The 21,910-nt window shown below is 40.7% G+C and overlaps 1 protein-coding gene and 1 long non-coding RNA gene across 3 annotated transcripts in view; one reads left to right on the top strand and one right to left on the bottom strand.

Moving 5' to 3' along the window:
* Positions 1-21,910, bottom strand: part of rsrc1 (arginine/serine-rich coiled-coil 1) — a 119,342-nt gene that overhangs the window by 75,735 nt on the left and 21,697 nt on the right. For both annotated transcript variants that reach the window (XM_086216210.1, XM_086216211.1), the window contains exon 4: positions 20,125-20,334. In XM_086216210.1, coding sequence (XP_086072336.1) covers positions 20,125-20,334 — 210 coding nt within the window. The remainder of the gene's footprint in view (positions 1-20,124; positions 20,335-21,910) is intronic.
* LOC147254559 (uncharacterized) lies at positions 9,989-21,128 on the top strand. Its single transcript, XR_015118174.1, has 3 exons — positions 9,989-10,153; positions 15,772-16,055; positions 18,170-21,128. It is a non-coding gene; the product is annotated as an uncharacterized LOC147254559 (long non-coding RNA).

Raw genomic sequence — 21,910 nt, forward strand, 5'->3', positions numbered from 1 at the left:
TGAGTGTGTGCACGCGCACGCGTTGAGGTAAGGCTTATCGACAGGCTTCAGTTGCTAATGCAGCCAGCAGCATCACAGTGTAAATCTATACCATCTCTAAAATTACACACTGTCTAATCCATCCCACCTTCGGCACCCCCCTTCCCATCCCCATCTACCCATCCATCTATCCATCATGCCAGGTTCCACACATGTAACCATAAGCTTCAGCCATTCCCAAACCATTAACACTTCTAAATAAGATCACAAGAACTGATAGATATGCTGAACACAAATATCAACAAACGAAGGAAATCATAAAGCAAAAGAAGTAAAGGTTAGTGATGAAAGGATGTTTGTATTTTCTGGGCTCTGTCAATGAGCCACATGCAGACAAGTCAACCACTTAAGGCAAACTTCATCTAGCTGTAATTACATTACATACTGACAAACACCCCGCCACATTCATTATACATGATGGGCGCCCGGCAACCAGACAGCAAGACATTTGTTACCGTGGTGACAGTGTGTGTAATCCGCTAATGAAGCACAATTAGTGAGAAACAATCTAACACAGGGGAGACAGCGCTCAATGCCTCCCCCTCCACTTATTCCCCTTCTTCTCCCTCTCCTCTCTCTCCCTCTCTCACTCCTTTTCATTTTGCGGTCTTATTTTTGTGATCCAGCCTTTATAAAGCTCTTCACTTGCATTTAATCTCCCGCTCTTTCATCTGTTGTCCTGACTTCATCAATGGCAAGCTGTCCAGTGCTGTCCGCAGCAGGGCTGAGGGGAACGCTCTATCCATTAGACACACACGCACACACACACACACACACACACACACACACACACACACACACACACACACACACACACACACACACACACACACACACACACACACACTAACCATTTTACATCCTCATCTCTCTTTTCAAAACATCATATAATCTGCTGAGGTCTTCAGGGACTGAGCTTCCCTTTTCTCCTTATCTCTCTCTCTCTCTCTCTCCCTTCATTCTCAGTGCCTTCAACGCAGCAGCGGCATCGATTTCTGAATTACGCCACAATATTAAATAATTAATATACTTGCCATGATTGATGTTTTGCATTAGGCCAATATTAGGTTATCAATCAAAATCCACTTGGTTTAATGTAATAATATTGAAAATGTGTCAGTGCCTGTTCATCCAATTTGTAGTGGAGGCAGGCCAGATAGTAATGGTGGTGTAGCACAAGGCCTCAGAGACACTGTGGCCTGCATGCTACACCAGAGGAGCACGTTACGCCCACAGTACACGATGGGAGGGACAGATGACAGCATGGACGGACAGGAGCAGTGGAGGAAGGCAGTGAAGGGAAGATATTGAAAGACAGATTAAAGACCCAGATATTTGTGATGGACTGTGACAGCAATCCTGGTAGCCATATCCCATACTCAGTTCAATTCAAACCCCCCCCCCCCCCCCCAAATGTACTTATTGCTACTGTATGTAGGGGGAGTGACATGAGAACACACATCTTAGGATGATATTAATGTCTCAGCTGTCAAAGAATGTGTCCCAAATTTAAGTGCTAACAATAATCCTGCTTTAATATCTCAGTTTCTGTTATGCCATTGTGAACCATATTGCAAATCAATGAATGGTATTGCTTTCAGCCATTAGTGCATTTTATGACTTGTTCTATCAATATGATGGAATAGCTTGCTTTTTTTTCTGGGTTGCATCAGTTTTACAAATAAACAGTTATAGAAGTTATTTCCTACAATATGAAAAGCATTTCAAGGGATGGGATTTTATAGATACCAATACTGCTTATCAGGAAATACTATCAAGGATACCGCTCTCTATAATTTGGTGAAGAAATGAAAGCCATGGCAGAAAATAGATGTGAAAACTGTTCAAGTTATTATATTTTGCCACAAACTGGACAACTCAATGCCTTGTATGTCTTTTCATGTGACATTTTCTGTCGCAGTGTCCTTTGACAAACTATTTCTGAAGTGCCACAGTTTTGGAATTGAAGAATTAAGGCACGAATCATGACTTGTTTCGACTTCTTTCTTTTTTTCTTCTTTTTGTCAGAGCCGCAGTGCAGATGAAATGTTTGTGGCATATTCAGTAACTGTTTTCTAAATGAGGGAAGTCTACAATCTTCTCTGAAAGATTATTGGTTGCTAGAGAAACACTCAGAGACATGCAGTAAGAGCAAATAGCCCTTGTGTTTTTTTACTTGACAGTTAATGTGCTTCATGAGGCAGCAAAAAAACAAGTCATATCAGAGGTCCCCTAAAAGAAAACAAAAATGTGCAACACTGCAGCAACTTTTTGGACAGAGAACAAATGGTGATATGAGCTGAAAACCAGTCTTACGCTATTTGCTCATACATTCATCAAGTCTATGTAGCTGCAGTTTTAGCGTTAGCTCACCAAAGAGTCAAGTCTGTGTAGCTGTAGTTTCAGTATTAGCTCGCCAGCTGCTAAAGTCTTTGTAGCGGCAGTGTTAGCATTAGCTCTTCAAATAGTCAAGTCTGAGTAGCTGCAGTGTTAATGTTAGCTAGCCAGATAATCAAGCTTGTGTGGCTGCAGTGTTAGCTATAGTTTGCTGGCCACTCACATCTGTGTGGGGCAAATACTTTCAACATAATTAGGGGATACTTGCCAGATAAAAGGGACTGATTTATGTTAAACACATCATTAAAGATAAAAAACATGTTTGTCAAAGACAATTCAAACACCATACTTCAACACTGACCAAGTGAGGTATTGGTACCAATTAGTCAGTCCTTGGTTCCCATCCCTTAGCGTTACAGTAATGAAAACATCATTACATGTACAGCTATAGAAGATCTTGCGCAAAAAAAACTCCATTCTATTCTTTCCTTTTCTATTTTACATTTTCAAAAGTTTTAATGATTTTTTTATAGCTAAAAATGATCACTGACCACAAAGAAAACATTTCATTCTCTTGGAGAATGCAGATTTAGATGCAGGTGCAGATTTCTGAACAGACAAAAAGCTTCAGTGCACAAGAGATGTGTCTAGAATCTAGACACATCTCTTGACACTGGATATTCTAAGGTTTAATTAAACTAGGCTGTGGAGAGAAAAAAAAACATCGCAAAGTCTCAATAAACCTCACAAGAAGAACAAAGACTATGATTAACTAATAGAACATTAATAATCAAATATATATTTAAACTCTTCAATATATTTGCTTTAGCTAATGAATACTTCTTTGATGTCAACTATATAACTAATTGAAACCAGACATGATATCTATCAATAAATGATTCAAGTTTACATTTACTGCAAGCATTTTTCATGTGTTCCTGTTATCCTCACTGAGATCTAATCTTGGTTTTGTTCTGCAGAAAATACAGTAAAATCCAGTAAGGAGTGAAAGGCTTAACAGGTCAAAATTATCAGCAGTCTCTTAATGACGTGAAGGTTCAGGACAGTGTTGGCTTCATGTACTCTAAAATGGACAAATGGATATGATTAAGCTGTTTTTATGTGTTTGTGGTTGAGCTATAATTAATGCTATGAATGAGAGAGTAATTAAAAAGTAAGCAACCGCCGCTTAACGCATATTTGAGAACTGTGTGCTAGTGTCAAACAATAAATTATTGGTCATGTTTGTATATATTGCCAACAGATTATATGGATTGTGTTTACACTTTCCTAAAATTTGAGTCAGACACGATGCAAGCCAGACGACCTCCAGATGTGGTCAGGCAGATCAAATCCCGTTCCAATTGCGGCATATTTACAGCTTGCATTAATGTGTCTTTTAGCAACTAAATACCAAAGGGTCTTAATGTATAATATTGTTTTGATGACAAAAAAAAGAAAACAGATTCAAACACAAACATCGCAGAAGGCTGATAATGCCCACACGCCACCTCACATGAGTATATGCACAGTGCGATTTTTAAGCCTCAAAAAATTAAATAGTGCAAAATCTGACCTTCAGATGTCTTGGACAGTGAAAACTGGCAACCATCACTCACATGTTCATTATTTTGTCTGATGAAGATCTTCAAGGTCGTGGTGAACCATCATTATATTTTGGGGAGTTTTGTGATGTGTGGTGTGCAAGCTATCATCACAGCCGGGCAAGGTACAGCGGTGATTGAGAGAGAGCACTGTACTGTTGTTCCAGGAAAAATTAATTAGTTATCTGAGGTCAATTAAGTAAAACTCAGCCTTGGCAAGGTCAATACTGATCAATCTGCCATGTTCCCTCGATCCATCACTATGCCTTCACCTCTCTTATTTTTTTCTTCTACTTTCCTTTTTCCAATCCCAAACACCATCTCTTCTGTCTTGTTCGTCATTTTTTCCTGCCTCTATCACTCACAGTAAATGTTCTGTTATACTATGGCCAAACCCTTTTCTGTCTCATCCAGCGAGGATCTTTACGTTGTTGCCTCATCTTACTTCATCTCCTCACCTGTTATTTCACAATCACCGTGCCTGCGCGCCTGCCCCTCCTCTCTGCAGCCCCCTCTCTGCACTCTACTAGCACACAATTAATTACAGAGCCAGCACCAGATGAGTTGTCATTTATGGTCAAGTTTCTAATAATTGCATTAGGTCTTCAGGTTCTTCTAAGATGCCCACCCCTCTTCTCACTCACCCCTTTTTCTTTTTCTTTCTTTTCCTCTCTTTAGTTGAACCCTCTCCTCCACTCCTCCTCTTCCCCAACCCTTGACACGACAGAGATGAATATCTTTAGTCAGTCAATGGAGGCGACAGAGGAACTTAAAATGCAGAGGCAGTCATTTGATTTCCAGCTAACAGAGCTGCCCATTAGCCCGGCACTCATCAGCCATGCATTACCTCTCAGGCCCGCTGTCCGATGTGTGTGTGTGTGTGTGTGTGTGTGTGTGTGTGTGTGTGTGTGCGTGCGTGCGTGCGCGTGTGTGCGCATGCGTGGAAGCTTTAACCCTTTCGTTAGCCAGTTCCGCTCATGTTTACTGCATAAAAGGCCCACTTTAAATGGCTCTCCTCTTCAACTTACATTAACCCCTTTAATGTAAATTAAATGAGACGTTAACTACCGAAGTGCACTTTACTAACTATGGTAGTGTGGACATAGTATGGGAAGAATAAACTTGAATTACATGGTTATCAAGCTAATCTTCTTGTGGAACTGCTCTTTTTGCTCCTGGTAATGCATGAATTAAGGTCAGATGACTGGACTGATTTGTCTACAGTCTTGGTTTAACTAAGAGGGCAGTGACTTCAGCTGTTTGCATGGGATACATACACTTGTGTGAGTACCGTATGTCACCAGTTGTATACCATACGTGTTGGGGTGGGGGGTAATAAAAAAGGGACTGAAAAGTGGTTACAGCATATTTAATGGACGTAGCTCTACATTTGAAATTAGTGGATAGTGAAGTCTATATTTACCTTAAAACTCTTTGTTTATATCCATAAGATGAGAATTTACTTGATTACAATGAAAATAATTAGGTCATATGTCAACGTATCAAAACTTTATCCTGAGTAGCAAGATAGGCCAACTGTTAATTCGCTGCATTTAGGAAACTAACATTTATATTCATTAGTTCTTGAATATTTTGGATAATATCATTTAGATTAATGATATATAGACCGCTATTTGCATAAAATGTCATAAGCCTGCCATAATGTCTTCAAATTGCTTGTTTTCCCTGATCATCAGTCAAAAGCCTGTATTTATTTTACTTTTGTAAAATAGAGGAAGGAAGGAAGGAAGACAGGGAAATCCTAAGAGGGTTGAACTGCACTTTAGGGAGGTTGCTTAAACTTGTCAGTGATTATTCAGACACTAATTATGGCTGTGTCGCTCAGGTTGCATTATATTTACTCTTGAAGTATTTGTTGTGATGTCTTCTGCGTTTAATACTTGTGCAATGTTCTGACATTACAAAAGGGTAATGCTTTGCTTGACCACGAAGAAAAACAATTCTTCTGCAGGAAAGTATTTCATTGATAATACTGGTCATGACACAAGTAGCACACAGCATTTTTCTTGATGCACCAGTTACAGGAACCACATTTTTTCTTTCAGCAGGCTCTCGGATTTTAGCTTTCACTGTGATAACAGCCAAAGATAGTGACAAGAGGAGCAGAATAAAGTAGGATAGAGAAGTGGGGACACTGTAACACTATGAAAGAGACATCATTCATAAGTGTGTGTGTGTGTGTGCGCGTGTGTGTGTGTGTGCATGTGTGTGCGTGTGCGTGTGTTTCCGCTCCATTTGCCACGGTTGCTTGCCTTGTCAAGCATGTCATTGAGAATTCATATGTTGTTTGAGTTCTGATATAATGGCAGGAATATTTATTGGAGTCAATGGGATAGGGATAGGGACACCAGAGCATGTATGCATGCATGTGCGCACACACACATACACAAACACACTCCACTAATACACAGTCTGCATCAGTGACATCTGCCTATTTAACAATTACAAGGCAAGTAAAAAGCTTGATATTAAACAGTCAAGGGATGGAGGCCCTCACGTATGAACACACACACGCATGAACGCACACGCACGTACACACACACACACACACACACACACACACACACACACACACACACACACACTATACAATAATACAGGGAGCTCAGCTTCCCCCCAGGCCTGATTGCCATCTCCATAGCTCCTTTTTAACAGGGCTGCCAATTGAAATTGAAATTGTATTCTTGTGTGGGTACTATCAGAGCTACCTCTCAGGGTTTTAACAGCTAAGAGGAGGGCTGGGGGGCAAACACACACGCTAACTCACAGGAAGGGATAATGCAGGGGTACGTCAGGGGCTGTCACTCTGTGCAGAACACACAAGAGGGAACAAAACACAGACTTATGCTTCTATGCTTTCTGTCAAATTCAAAGCCTGTGTGTACGTACACATGCACACAAATATTTAAGCTGTCCCCCCTCCCACTGAAGAGGGCTGTGCTTCAATATAATCCCAAAATGGTTAAGAGAGGCAGTCCATTAAAAATGGGGCTAACAAATAAAGCACTTTATGTTTCTCTGACGGAGGGTTGAGTGTAGTCAATAAAAAGTCAGAAAAGGAGGACTACCAAAGAAAGCCGTGGATTTATGCTTGACCTTTTCTACTCTCCATAATAAACACACCAACACCTGTTAAAATCTGGCAACTTAACAACACACATGAATGTGCCACAACTTCCACTTGAGGAGCAAGCTTTATAAAAGAAAAAACATCTTTTATGATGTGACATCTTTGTCATTAATTTAAATGAATATACGTTGTTGAGTCTAACTGTGACATATTTGAGATTTGTTCTTTTGAAAAGATACATTTCTTCTATTCCATTAGCAGTAGTACCTCCAACCACACTGTGTGCATCACTGCCCCTGTAAAAAAAAACATCACATCAAAACTACAGTATGTGAAATACAACTAATAACACTGGACAATTATTGCTTTTCATGATGATTAAAATTATTTCAAAAGCTGCAGCTGAAAAATGCTGCAACAATAAGCCAACAAGTACACAGCAATTTATTTTTTTGTTTTGTTTTAAAAAGACTAACTTTGGCTTAAATGCAGCAGTGTTTTTTTTTGTGATGAAGTCCTGAAACATAACTCAGTTGACAGTGAAAATTATGTTATGGTAACTCAATAATATTTCATGAATTTTTTTTTGTTATTAAAATATTTAATCATGTCTATGGTGTTTCAACTTAGTTCAGGATGAAATAATAACTCAGTGCATCATAGTTGTGGGAAAAAAAGGGGAGGGGGGAAAAACATGTCAAATTCACTCACACATAAAACATCAAAGACCAAGGGTGTCCCTCCCAACAGACCGCCCATATCCCCCTCTTCTTGGCCTATACGCACCGACGCAGTGCCGAAGGGAGTTGAATGGCGGGGCCAAGTTTGGTAGAAATTGACTTCTTTTTGGTGTGTTACATAGAGGGAGAGCAGGACAAAGACGGAGAGAGAAATGGCAAAAGGGAGAGATGGAGAGCAATCAATTTCCCCGCGGTTTCTTCAATAGCAGGCGGTCCTTTTCATATCTCCCAATTAGAAGCTTTCCTAATCAGAGAAATACCTCTCCATTATTGAGAAGGAGACAATGACACTCCCCAACATTTCCTCCTGCTCCAAAAGTCTGTAGATTGCAGTACTGGTACACAAAGAAGAAAGCACTTGGCTGTACGGCAGGGGGGGACGCTTGTGTTAAAAATCACATGTGGAAATCTTTTGGCTCTCCTCGCGGCCCCAGAAAACTGATGGGGAACAATGGCAGCCCGGCACAGCATCTGTCATGGCACAATATAAAAAGATGATCTTGGCATCGAATGGCCCAAAAAAAAAAAAAAAAAAAAAAACACGCACAGAAAGGAACGAGAGAGGGAGGAAGACGGGGGAACAGAGGGGAGGGAAGGGGAGGGCCGGGCAAGAGGTAATTCATTTGCAAATCAGGCCCTGGTGCTCAGGTCTATTTCAAGCTACCAGTGGGTGCCAGGAGTTAACAAGGTAATCAGTTTCAATCCTGCCCTTCAATTGTACATCACACCCTCATCCAGAGAATACCCAGGCCTTTCTATAGGGGCAGAAGGGGGACATAGCAATCTGGCTGAAGGTTGGCTGCATACACAATACACACATACACACACACACACACACACACACACACACACACACACACACACACACACACACACACACACACACACACACACACACACACACACCTGAGGACAAATCTGCACACATAAACAGTAAACCACATATTTGTGCACACACATACCATGCACAGACAATCTATTAGGAGCTACATTTAAGGGCCCAGAAAAGTAGAACTGAAATTGATTGCTCAATTAGTCATAAGACAAAACATTTTAGTAGTAAGTTAATATTTATCTGTTAGTGTTGATGGTTTCAAATCAAATTTAAGTATCAATTTAATGCCACAACTTTAAACTGTAATATTGAGTTATTCCCTTCCGTCTAGGTTATCATTTGCAGCTTAAATTGTGTAATGTAACATTTGAAGCTACCAAAACAATCACAATACACTCCTGCTATGTGTCAATGTGTTAGATAACTTTTCTTCATCAATCTTCTATTCAATAGATGACCAACCTGTCTGACTATAGAGAGAACCTAAGCCTGACCTATTAAAAAATTAAGACGACAGGTATAATTATCAATGAATCAATCTATAAATCACATAATTAAATAAGGGATGAATGGATTAAGTGATTATAAATAGAAAGGTGTTGCATTTTGACAAAAGAAATATAATGTAAATAAAATATGAATGCCTCCTCTCCTCTTCAAATCCTACCATTTCCTGCAGGTATGAACCTGTGTCTTTACCTAATAATTCCTGTTACAGCTTAACATTTCATATGCTTCAACAAAATTATGCAAGTTATGCAAGCAAAGAACCTTTTTTTGTAAAATCATGTTTAGGGATGATTTTCATTTCTGTAACCCTTTCAGAGTTGAACCTTAACATTACCAGCCTTTCCTCTACATGTACATTGTCAGTCTGCCTCATAGCAGAGGGACCAATGCTGTTGTGAATCTCAACGTGGTACATGCAAAAGAGTAGAAAGAAAACCACAAGCTAAACCTGTTCTAATCCTTTCCTCCTCTCTCTGTATCCCTCTCTTTAGCCTGTGTCAGCTGTAACCGGCTGGCCGAGAGGCAGTTAGTCCCCGTTAGTCCTCATCTGCATAATCAATATGACAACCTTATTTTTCTGATGCAAACAGGATTTTGCTGCTGAACTCTGTGTGTGTGTGTGTGTGTGTGTGTGTGTGTGTGTGTGTGTGTGCGCGCGCCTGTGTTTGAGTGTGTGCGTGCACGTGTTTGAGTGTGTGCGTGCGCACCCAGTGTGCCTCTGGCCAGCCTCAGTCATGGCCCTCTTTAGCCTTAATTAGATTAGGTGCGATTATCCCAGCTCTACCTTACAAGTATACAGGCGGGATAAAGTGGCCACAAAGGCCAGCCTGTCACAAGGACTGGGCTCTGGTCTGCAGGTTATCATGGTCCAGGGAGACACATCGCATACATTGTTATTCATTTCATCTACACACTGTGCCTTTTTCACTATTCTGTGGACTGATTTTTTTCCCCCCTTCATGTCTGTGGTGTCAAACTGGCATAATCACTTGCCAGGGTAAGTCCTTCTCCCTTCTCTTTCTGTCTGTCCGTCAGAAGACAAAACAACATGGCCCTAAGGGCTCTGCAGTCTAGCCTGCAGGGAAGAGATGTCAGGAGTGTGAGTGTGTGAGTGTTTGTGTGTGTCTCTACACTTCAAGGAAAAGAGATACAAAGAAAAGTTAAACCAAGTCTCACAGTAATGCAGATGAATGAGTACAACACAGGGTAACATGTTCACTGGCTGTTGAGGACACAGAGGCTGTCCACAAGCTTATGATTTGTAAATAAAGTTTTACTTGGAAATCGTGATTCTACTTTGCTGTTAAATTCAATACAAGAAACAGTGTCTGACTTAAACATGCTTCTTGTAACTGACAGATAACACAATATGTCATCACAAAGTACCAGAAACAAGAGATTTTTACCAAGTTTACATCTACATTTATCACTTCCTCACTGTCTCCCTTACTTTCAGATTTTACTAAAGAAGAACTTGGGGCTGTTTTAGGGTGCCCTGCATCTTAGAGCATGTTCCAACCATTGGAAACCCCCCCCCCCCCACACCCACACACACACACACACACACACACACACACATAATTTTATATGTGGAGAACTGCGGCAAGTGTTATGTGGAAGAGACAATCACTTTCATGCCTTAATTCCACCCACGTTGTTGTTGAATGTGACCCCCTCTGGACCACAAAATAGATCTAAATCCCACTTCTATGTGCTTTGGATGCAAGTGCATCTCACTTTCATGTGGTTGGGCATTATCCAATTGCAATCAGATCACCTACAATGTGCTTTCATGCCATACTTCAATGGGCAGACTGACTTTGAAAACATGACACATTTACTACTTTTTAACAGTTGATTACCTTGGTGGGACCCAAAATAAAAATAAATTAAAAAGTTTGATAAAATAAATCAATATGCCGAAATTTTTTGTGTATCTTGTATGAAACACACCTTCAGCCCTCCTTGTGAGAGGTACTGTATTTAAGGACAGAGGTGCACTGGATTATAACAAAATACAAAAAGGGAATTACTATGAAATGGAACAGGCACAATAAACCTTTTATCTTGTTTATTGTGCTTTCAGAACTGTTAGAAGCCAAATCTGTGATTGAAAATAAGATTAGATTAATTGCTGAGCTCTACACACAAGTTGACTAAATTTTTCAACAGCTTCAACCGCAACATGAATTCAGATTGCAAAACACACACCAGCAACTACACGATAAATGAGCCTCATTAAGTTAACAAGACCACCTGCATGTGTCTTCAAAAATGTACCTATTAGCAACATACACTGAGTAAACAGAGACATCATCATGTCACTGTTTCGGGTATTAATTTTCAAGTATTTGAGCTACACTGTAATAAAGAAGCAAGATTTCACTTGACACACTGTCACACAGGAGACAGGGAAATTAATCAGTAGTGTGCCAGAGAGTGAGATGCTGGGTAAAATAAATCTATTAGAAAACAGCAGAGACTAGTGAGCAAGACAGAGCTGATGAGAGTGAATGAGAGCAGGAGGTGTTGAGACAGTAGTGCAAATTAATTGAACAATTGGACCCGAGGTCTGCTGGGAAAAAAAAAAGGGTCAGGCTACATGGTAAGAGAGAGAGAGGGCAGCTTCATACACTTCCCTTGGCTATCAATGATGACACATAAGAACTTCCACCCCTCAGCAAACATAGATGCCTGTACGATTGGTAACTGCTCCCATTACTCTTGATTCTTAGAAAGTTGTCAAATGCTCCTCTCAGGCAATATTTACTTCCACTGGTGAAGTATGGTCCTTAACTGGATGTCTGGAATGATGTTTACTCAGTCTGAACGAGAGATTCTTGTAATGATCAATGCAAGACCTGCAGAGCCATATTTCTGTTTCAGACCAGCAGAGGTCAAATACATGACGAAAGGTACTCTCTACTAAATGAAAAGTCTCTTTTGCTATTCTCCCTGTCTATCTAGCCATCTCTTTTCTCTATCTCATGTTGTCTGCTCTCCTCAAATAAAAAGAAAATCTCTCTATAACTAATCTAACTCTCAGCCTTTCTCATATAGACTTCAGTCAACTCCTCTCTTGCCCTCATGCAGATGAATAAGTACCAGAGTCTGGAGAAAATTAAACATTAACGGTGTTTCTCTTTCACACATCACTCTCCATAACAATCCTCTTTCAGCTCCCTCCACTGCTTCCTACAAACCAACCTACACAGCTTTTCCACTAAGAGAGAGAGAGAGCGAGAGAGAGAGAGAGAGAGAGAGAGAGAGAGAGAGAGAGAGAGAGAGAAATACGCATTTTGTCGACAAGCACATTTACATAACCCTCCTAAATCGGGGCTAGGCTGTCATGTTTGCTGCCCATAACCTGCTGCTTATAATCCTGCCTGCATCCTCTTCTGATCTATAAAGCAGAGCAGCCAGCCACTTCAGGAGCGGCCAGGGCTACCCTCACTAGCTACTGTTGTAGTTAAGACAGGGCCGTAAAAAGAGCAGAGGAGAGGAGAGGATGAGGATGAGCAAGGATGAGTGAGGAGGACAGGAGAGGAGAGGAGAGGGGAAGAGAGGAGAGGAGAGGAGAGGAGAGGAGAGGAGAGGGAACAGGGTAATTGGATTGGGGGATCTTCTATTTGGCCGACACAGGTCTCTGTCATCACGCTCCAGGCCTGGCTTCTCTCAGTGCCTGTAGCAGGTCTCAAACACATCAACACACCCTTGCACGCACGCACGCACGCACACACACACACACACACACACACACACACACACACACACACACACACACACAAACACCCAACCACCTCTAAACGTGTTACTGCTCTGAATCGCTACCAGTTCAGGAGGCAGATTGTCCTGTGCACCCCTGAAGCCTGCAGGGCGTCCAGTCTGTTTTTTTATGTGAGTATTTGCATACTCCTTTAACAACTCACTAAATGGTTAAACAGATTACAGAGCGCACTAAGTGGATTGTCACAGCTCTCTATCGCTCACTTGGGGTGTCTCTCCTGTGATTAAAAGTGGCCAGAATTCTCGCTTGCTTGCTCTCTCCCCACACACACACACACACACACACACACACACACACACACACACACACACACACACACACACACACACAAATTTGCACATGGAGCTCCAGTAAATCACTGTTATGAGAGCAAAAACAGTCATTTCATTATTCTGTACATTTTTCTAATACCAAATCCTATGAGCAGTGCATAAAGCAATCAATTCTATTCTTATTCACATTGAAAATATTAACATAAGATCAACTGACAATAATAATCATGTGTCTACTTGCTGAGCGTTAAAGATGCATCCTACCTAACTGAAACATGTGAGGTTGTATTCTGACGAGGGACCCTTGATGCGAGCCTTCCCCAAGTCTCTCGCTTTTCTTCATCTTTCTCGCCCAATAAATAAAAGCAAAATGTTGTGTTAATCCATCTCATTTTCATAAAATGTCTTCTGATACATGCTTATCATTTCCATTAGGGCTGTATGATTCGGAATCAAAAAAAAAATCTAATTGTGACTGATGTGTTATGATTTGTGACATGAGATGGAATTTTACTTTTTACATTATTCTTCTCATTTTCATTCATTCAAACCCATTAAAATGATAATGGCGTGATTTTTGGGGGGATCTGTATCAAACAAAGATGAATATAACATGTAGGCAGAGCATCGCTGCAGCACCTGCATATTTAATTTATGATGGTATTTTGACACACAATTCTCTTTTAATATTACTTCCCCCTGTGTTTTGAAAAATGCACTGGATCATATTACAAATTCAATTAAATTGGATTAATTGTGAAGCCAAAATTTTCATTTTCCTCTTGATTGCTGAAAACCCTTGGAATGAGGGTTAGTCATTAGTTTTAGTAATGAGCCTCAGTTCCTGGAATCAATGGTCAGTTTCCAGAACTGTAATAAACTAATTTTTTTTCTCAAACTTAGTAAGTTACTTTTAGCCAAACCAGAGGAGACAAACATACATCACAAATGTAAGGAATTCTCCTACTATTTGTTTGCATTGGCTAACAAATACAAAGTGTGCCGCTAAATGTTTTGTCCTCGTTGTTTTTAGACATCGCTGAGCGACTCTTTCTGTCATCCAACTCCCCTCATCTTTAAAAGCTCTCTGTTAATCATGTTTGCATTACTTTGACTTAGACCATTGCCCCATTGTAGTCCTTTCACAGTGGCAAGAGTGATTGCATTCTTGCTCAGTTTGGGCCAATTTGTACCTTTTTATTCCCCAATAATAATTTTGGGACTCTACAAGTTAAGGAATTATCATTTAACTTAGTGAATAAGAAAAGAAGTTTATTTTGCATCACTGTGTTGGAATGCACAGGGTGTTTGCCTGTCTAGTGGACACGTAAATAAAAGTTCAGATAGTGAGGATTAAGTTGATATGAACAGGCTGTTCTTCCTTCAATCTCTGCTCATTATCTGTGTGGAAAAAGGCAGCTAATGACTACATACAGCCATGGGCCAAGAGATTCTCAGCTGCACCACTATGTGTTTGCGTGTGTGTGTGTGTGTGTGTGTGTATTTGTGTGTACACTGTTCAACCTTTGTATGTAGGCATCACTTCTACTTCACCAACCCAGCCCCCATCCATACTACACACCCACAGAAACAAATATGTATGTGTGTTTCACACACACATAAAACACACACTGAGAATTCATTGATTTCAGTCAATCTGAGTGTATCCTAACCTTCTGAGGACAATGTTTGAAGTCTCTCTTACCTCCCCAGACCTGCTCCCAGAGCCAGACACAGCCTAGAGTCCTTCAAGACAAACACACATGCACGCAAACTCACACGCACACACCACTGCAGCAGTGGTCGCATCCATACCACCCATACACGTGCTCCCAACAGGCTGAGAGGATGCCTCAGGCAGGGGCTACACACACACAAACACACTTACTTTCTCTGTGTATTACCAACACTAATGAGCTGATAGATGTTCAACAGAGGCAAAGAAGCAGACAATCATTTCCTCAGAGTGAGGCAAGGAGGCAGAGAAAATCAACATTGGTGTGTGAATGTGTGCGTGCCTGTGTCGAGGGTCTTGTTTTATTTTCTCTCTGCCTCACAGCGTCAAGGCTTCCAGAGGTTAAAGCTGAGCGATGGAGCACAGCTAGCCAAACTGAGGCCTGCAGGTCCAGCCGGGCCCCCTGTGGTGAGGCTTGGTTCTGTTTGGCTTGTCAGGGGAGAAGGCAATAATGAGGAGATTTACTAAACAATCACATCAACGATAAGAGATGGGGATGGTGCAACTGCACGGTTGAAGCACTGCCCCACGCTAGTACTCCCTCCCATCTTCCAAAAGAGAGAAACTCTTAAGTGATTCTTTCAAAGATAAAGACATCAAAATGGCTTTAATGAAAGGTAGAGTGTCATTTCATCTCTTTAACCCTTAGCTCATTATACCAACTCCACTTTTACATGCACAGGGAAAAGATGGCTCTCTGCTGCCATGAGGTCTCCACACTGATCTCTGGGCCTCTGTTGCCCAGCCTTTTTTCCAATTTTCACACAAATGACATGAAACTGAGTCCGATAGACTAACGCTCCTCCTGTGACCCAATGCAGACAAGGAGTTCAGCTTAATTGGACAGACCGCTCTGACTGAGGGTGTGCAGCCAGCCAGCCAGCCCATGTTCTTCCACTGCAACAGCAATCCATTACGAAAGAAAGAAAAAGGGGTTGCTACCACAGAAAAGAAAGGGTGAGGACACTTCGAATCAGCCCAAGTCTTTGATGAAGGAATCAATTTTGAGGAGGGTGACGGACACAAAGAAGTGAGGAGTGACAGAGAGAAAAGGAGAGGATGAAAGGTACAGAAGAATACGTAAGCATTCCTCCAATATTTCTTGGTGAGTTTCTGTGTGTGCAGGGTGTGTGTGTGAGAGAGAGTGTTAAGAGCGAGTGAGCACCACGGTCTTTCAACCACACCTTCCTCAGATTCCTACAAGGCTAAGTGATGCATAAATCTGCAAATATTACGTTAAACCGTTTGTCATAAAAATCTGTAATCAAAAGTGCTTCAACAAGCAAGTGATGGCAGTAATTGATAACTTCATTACACACTGTTGGAGCGGAAATCTCAAAGATTTGAGGTGAATTGTCATGTGAAGCACCTTTAGTTATAAGCTGTAACTGCAGCTCCCAGAGTTAATTTCAAAACCAAACTGTAAACTGTGTGATGTCATCGATGTCCTGTGTTGCATGCTGAATCAGACAATGGAGGACAAGTAGATCTTAGCTTATACCATTCTCCAGTGTCTGTGCACAGGAGCTGATATGTTTACCCACAACAGAGACTTACAAGTTAGCAATGAATTTCAAAATTATCAGGTAGTTTGGGTACAAACTTAGTGGCCCTGCCTGGGGCTGTTGTCGACAAGGATTGTGAGTGCTGAGCTTGCATCATCGCAAGCTGGAAGCAGTTGAGGCATGCAAGTAATCTCTGCTGAAAGCAGCTAGCACCATGTTGAGTGGACTCATGTTGAGGTTTGTAATAAACAGTAGTAGTAAGAAAACAACAGCAATAATCCTCACCTATTTGCAGAGGAGAATACTCACTGCCTCCTATTGTTGAGGGGCGAATAAACAAATGATTGACCATCCAAACTCCCACAAATGAAAATTAATAATCACAATCAAACCAAGGCCACCAAATTTTGATTTGCCACAGAAACCCAGTACATAAAATGTATCAATGCTGTAAATACAAGGGCTTTCATCAGTGGGCCAGAGACTCAATAAACATTGTTCTACATCATTCGGCGATAGTGACTTAAAAGACATTGTTGTAAAGAAAATATGCGAGAATACCACTTGAGAGGAAACTCTGTCTTGTTGGGGATGATACCTGATCAGTTGCCTATGCAAAAATCCCTTCAAATGCTGTGATCTTGCCTTCAAAATAAATGAAACAATGCATTACTTCTGTTTTGCATTTTTCAGAAATGACTTTGAGAGTCTTACTCATAACTGAAAAATGCTGATTGAAGGAAAATCGTTTCTGTTCTTTAAAACAGGACAGAGGAACCACATGATTGCAAATTGGTTTGAGGCTGATCTTTAACTTCTGCATATTTGTTGTCACAATTTCTAGTTATGCCATATTGCCATAATTTTCCCAACAACCTGAGTCAGTTGACTCCACCACTGACGGTGGGTGTAGGCCAGGCAAAAAAATTTGGGAGCCACTGGTACATTCATGTTACTGGTAAATAAGCGACAAAATACACTAGCCTAGTCAGCCCTCCTTTTGAGAAAAAACTCACACACAGTGAAGTGGGAAACACAAACAAACAGTTTGAGCACCTTTTCTGTGCTCTCAGCAAATAGGAATCCAGAGTATTACAAAAAAGCAAAGCTGACCTACTGACCCTGTACACTGGTCTGTGTAAACACACACACACACACACACACACACACACACACACACACACACACACACACACACACACACTCACCCACTTACCCTTTGCCACTCGTGAAAGGCAACAAGATCTCTTAACAACAGCTCGTCGTTTTCAATAAATTTTGCATGAAAACATGCTGCTGGAGCACCAAGTTGCCTGCTGTCATACTAGAGGAGTGTTAAATGTTTAATGATGACAACACAACACACACGCGCCACAGAGTCAGTGTCAGGGAGCCGCTCTGAGGGGGCCCCTCTTTCATCCTGACAGACACTATAAAGCTCCTGAGTCTCTTCTCCAACCCGCCCTGCCATCAACATCGCACTACTTCCTACCACCTAGCAAGGAAAGCTGGATGTAAATGAGACTGGAGTGGTACATTGTGCCAGTATGTAAGCTGTGAGGATCTGGGGCTTACAATAAGATCCAGCCCCCATCACCATTAAGAGAAAAAGAAACGGAGGAAAAAGACAAGATGGCTTGTCACAGACAGGATGTACTTTTAAAAATCTTGATTTAAATATTCCTGAAGCATGTCACTGCTTCTGCTTTTCCAGGGCTAATGGAGCACACGCTCGGCACTTAAACTCTGGATGGAGCCGTATGAGAAATAGGAGGAACATCCATGTCAGCTAAGTTTTAGGTGCTGCTCACATTATATCAATGTGCACAGATTGATCAGCTTAATGTGGAGGCTAATGGGTTTAAATCCAAATACAGGTTACAATAATTGTATGAGCCTCCAAAATACAGACACAAATCACACAAATTCCATTCCATTCCATTGAAAACTGATGGTTTTATAGTGATTACTGAAATTATCTATAAAAACTGACCATCATAATCACGTTATGAAGGCAGGTCAGCATCAAATGATTTAGAAAATAGGCAAAATAATTCCAGCATCACACTTCCACTGATCTAAGTAATTTGGAAGGCCAGATAGCAAGATAGGATAAGCAGTTTGAAATATATTAAGCCTGCCACAGGTGGAAATGTGCGCAAGCACACACACACACAAAGACCTACAAACCTACTACTTATAGGAGCACACAAATTTGTGTTCATATAAAGACAAGCTAACGTGGGGTCAGAGATAACGGGAAAGATTCCTATCAATGCTGAAGGATATTGAAGCCTTAATAAGAAAATAGATATAGTCTGCTAGCCTAACATTTCACTGATAGCTTTATTTATTTTCCTGATTCTGATCTAGAAAAGGCAATATATAATAGTGTAAAAAAAAAATGGAACACTTTCCCTTAAAAGAAAATCTCCATGTTCTGTTCACACACATATATCTTGAGCCAATAAAGCACCATTGTCCTTTGCCGTGAAAAGCCAAAGCTAAATTCATGGAATCTGCTTCAAAGCATGCAGCTGTCTATTTCAAATTATATGAAAAAAAAACAAGAGACTTGTCACATACACCAACGATCGAACCCTACTAATCATGATTTAAAATCAAATTCAAACGTGTACAAACTGTATGATTCTAAATATAAATCTAGTAATCATGCTCACGTGTCCTATATTATATCTATGCATGCATTTTTGTCTGTTCCGGTCATTATCACAGTAATATGTTTCATTTTCTGATTGGTCCCTCAGGAGTTTTTAGTTTTTAGTTAGGGTTTCGTTTTTATCTCTAACCAGTCAATTGCCCCTTATTCGGAACAAACCAAACATATAAAAAAATTACTGCATCACAACAAACAAATGACAAAAATTACTGCATCATTCATTGGATCTGCAGTATAATATACACATCGATATCACTGAGTGTGACCAACAACAGGGTACCTCTCATATTGCGGAGGCCTCCCATCAAAGTTTGGGTGCCATGGTGTGAAGGGATTAAGGATACTATTCTGGTAGAGGGGAAGAGGGACATCTAAGGTAGTTAGACCTGAAGTGGAGTGTATCACCATAAAGCACCTCCTTCAGTTCTGTGAATGTTATTGCCATTGCTTCTGACCTCAATGACCTCTCATTGGTAGTTTGTTTTTCTTGGAATAAGCACAAAAGACATTAGAGATGCATATGATCTTATTATGTATCCAGTCTTATTGCAGCGGGGACAGAGGACAAACTGTTATGATAAAGAGTTCAGACTTTATTTGGTACCCAACGCATTCCATAAAAACTGAACCTACCAAGCTTTCCTATCTATACTCTATTCTTATATCACCAAGACATCTTCTCTTACAGGAGGGAATTCTATCACATTACAAGGCCAGTGTAGCCCAATGCTTGATTGTTAAGGGAAACTGGGGGAGAGAGCAAGTGATAGAAGGATGGAGTGATGGATGCACAGATGGAGAAGCTGAGACTCAGCTCCATATTCAAGTCTGTATGACGCTGACCAAAATGTTCTGGTCTCTCATGTAGTGGACAGTCTGAATGAAGATGGGCCGATACAGAATTTTTTTTTTTTTTTTTTTTTTTTTTTACTGTGTTTGTGTGTACTTGTGCATTTTTGCTCACATGTCAGAGGTCATTCATTACTTACCCCTTTTTCTCTGCCTTGTCCTTACTCCTGTCCTTGTCTCGGTCTCGTCCTCTGTCTCTTTCCTTCTCCTTTTCCCTTTCCCGGTTGCGGCCCTTCCGCCGGCTACGGTTCCGTTCTCTGCTGCGACTGCGGCTCCTACGGCGGCTGTGGCTTCCTCTACGACTGCGGCTGCCACTCCTACTGCGAGACCTTCGATGGCGAGAATGGGACCTGAGAAATTACGATGAACGATGAAAATCTCAACTTTAAACAAAAAAAAGTCATTTTTTCCTCACAGAGAGGCACGTAGTTCTTCTAATGCATCTCGTTTTTACATTTCTTACAAAAGTCTATTTTCTTTCTCCTGATTTTCCTTGTACACTTTACCAGAATGTTTTTGACTCATACTGTTTTACTCATTAATCTGTAGAATGTGGAACAGAAAGAAGCAAGCTTTTCTTTACATAGAAAAACATGTCTTGTATTCCTGTTCACCACAGATGACTCTGTCCAGGGACAGTTGAGAAAATCTATGTGTCTTAAAAAATATATTTTTGGCCTGTATAACTGCAAAAGACTCAAATCACACGAAAAGGTTGTGATTTCAGTGTGTCAATCTCAAGAAAAAATAATAAGTAAAACAGTAAACATGGTTCTGTTTTTTTACTTTTGACAATTTCCCTTTGAATGGCTGCCAAAATTCCCTCCAAGACATTTCCACTTCATTCATCCACACATATTACAGTAATGCACATAATAATCGTGACTACAAAACCAAAGTGAACAAGAAAAATAGACTCAAACTGAAATAAATAAGATCAGATCAAATGTAAATGGCAACTGGAGGTAAAGCTGTTTTCATAGTCTTTACATCAACACCTGGAAGCAAAGTTGTTCCAAACAAGGAAGAGCAATAAGATAAAACTCACTTCTATTAAATTTTCCACGAGTGTATCAATTCATCTTTCAATGTATGGGACCAATAATACAGTTACATAAAAGCTGCCCACACACACATACACACTACAGAGATGGAGCCAATTAGAGGCAGACTCAGAGGAGGACCTGTCCTTGGTATTGATCCTGACACTGGCCCTCTGGTCTCAAAAAGATTTACAGTGCAAGATTTACTCTGTTAGTTAGGACACACAAACACAAACACAAACACAAACACAAACACACACACACACACACACACACACACACACACACTGAAAGTCAGTGTGCCACATACAGAGAGAAACAAAACATCCACACATATTTGTGTCACCTCTCTATTAAACATATTCCCCCAAACTGTGTGGATATGAGCTTTCGTGTATGTGTGTAATTGTGTGTGTGCGTATACGTGTGATTGTGTGTGTGTGTGTGTGTGTGTAAGTAGGAAGACTGATTTGAAACCCCAGTAGAAATCAGCAGCTGAGATGCCGTTATTTTCCATCATCTATCATTTTATTGATTTGTCTATAAAAACAGTCAAACCTTCTGTCCACAAGCTTTATTGCTTTCCCCCCTTTATTAGTTTGCAGTTTGGGACATTCAGAGCTGTCTCTCTCCCGACAGAAAACTAATCATTTTCTTCAGACGCCTGTCACCATCCAAACAGACAACAGTCTGACAACTGTTGCAATCAATTAGACAGAAACTATAGTGATCACTGGAGAGCAGCTGCGCTATTTCAAGGACTCTTTAAAAAGAAAAAAAGGGGGGAAAAAAGTGATATGGAGAAAAGTTGAATTCTAGGTTCACTTGATATAACCTGGGCTGCAACTGGCCAATTTTTTACAATCAATCAATTTGCTGATTA

This window comes from Aulostomus chinensis, chromosome 10, assembly GCF_037954235.1.
Source record: "Aulostomus chinensis isolate RoL2024-O1b breed Wild chromosome 10, RoL_Achi_v1.0, whole genome shotgun sequence".
Classification (NCBI taxonomy): Eukaryota; Metazoa; Chordata; class Actinopteri; order Syngnathiformes; family Aulostomidae; genus Aulostomus; species Aulostomus chinensis.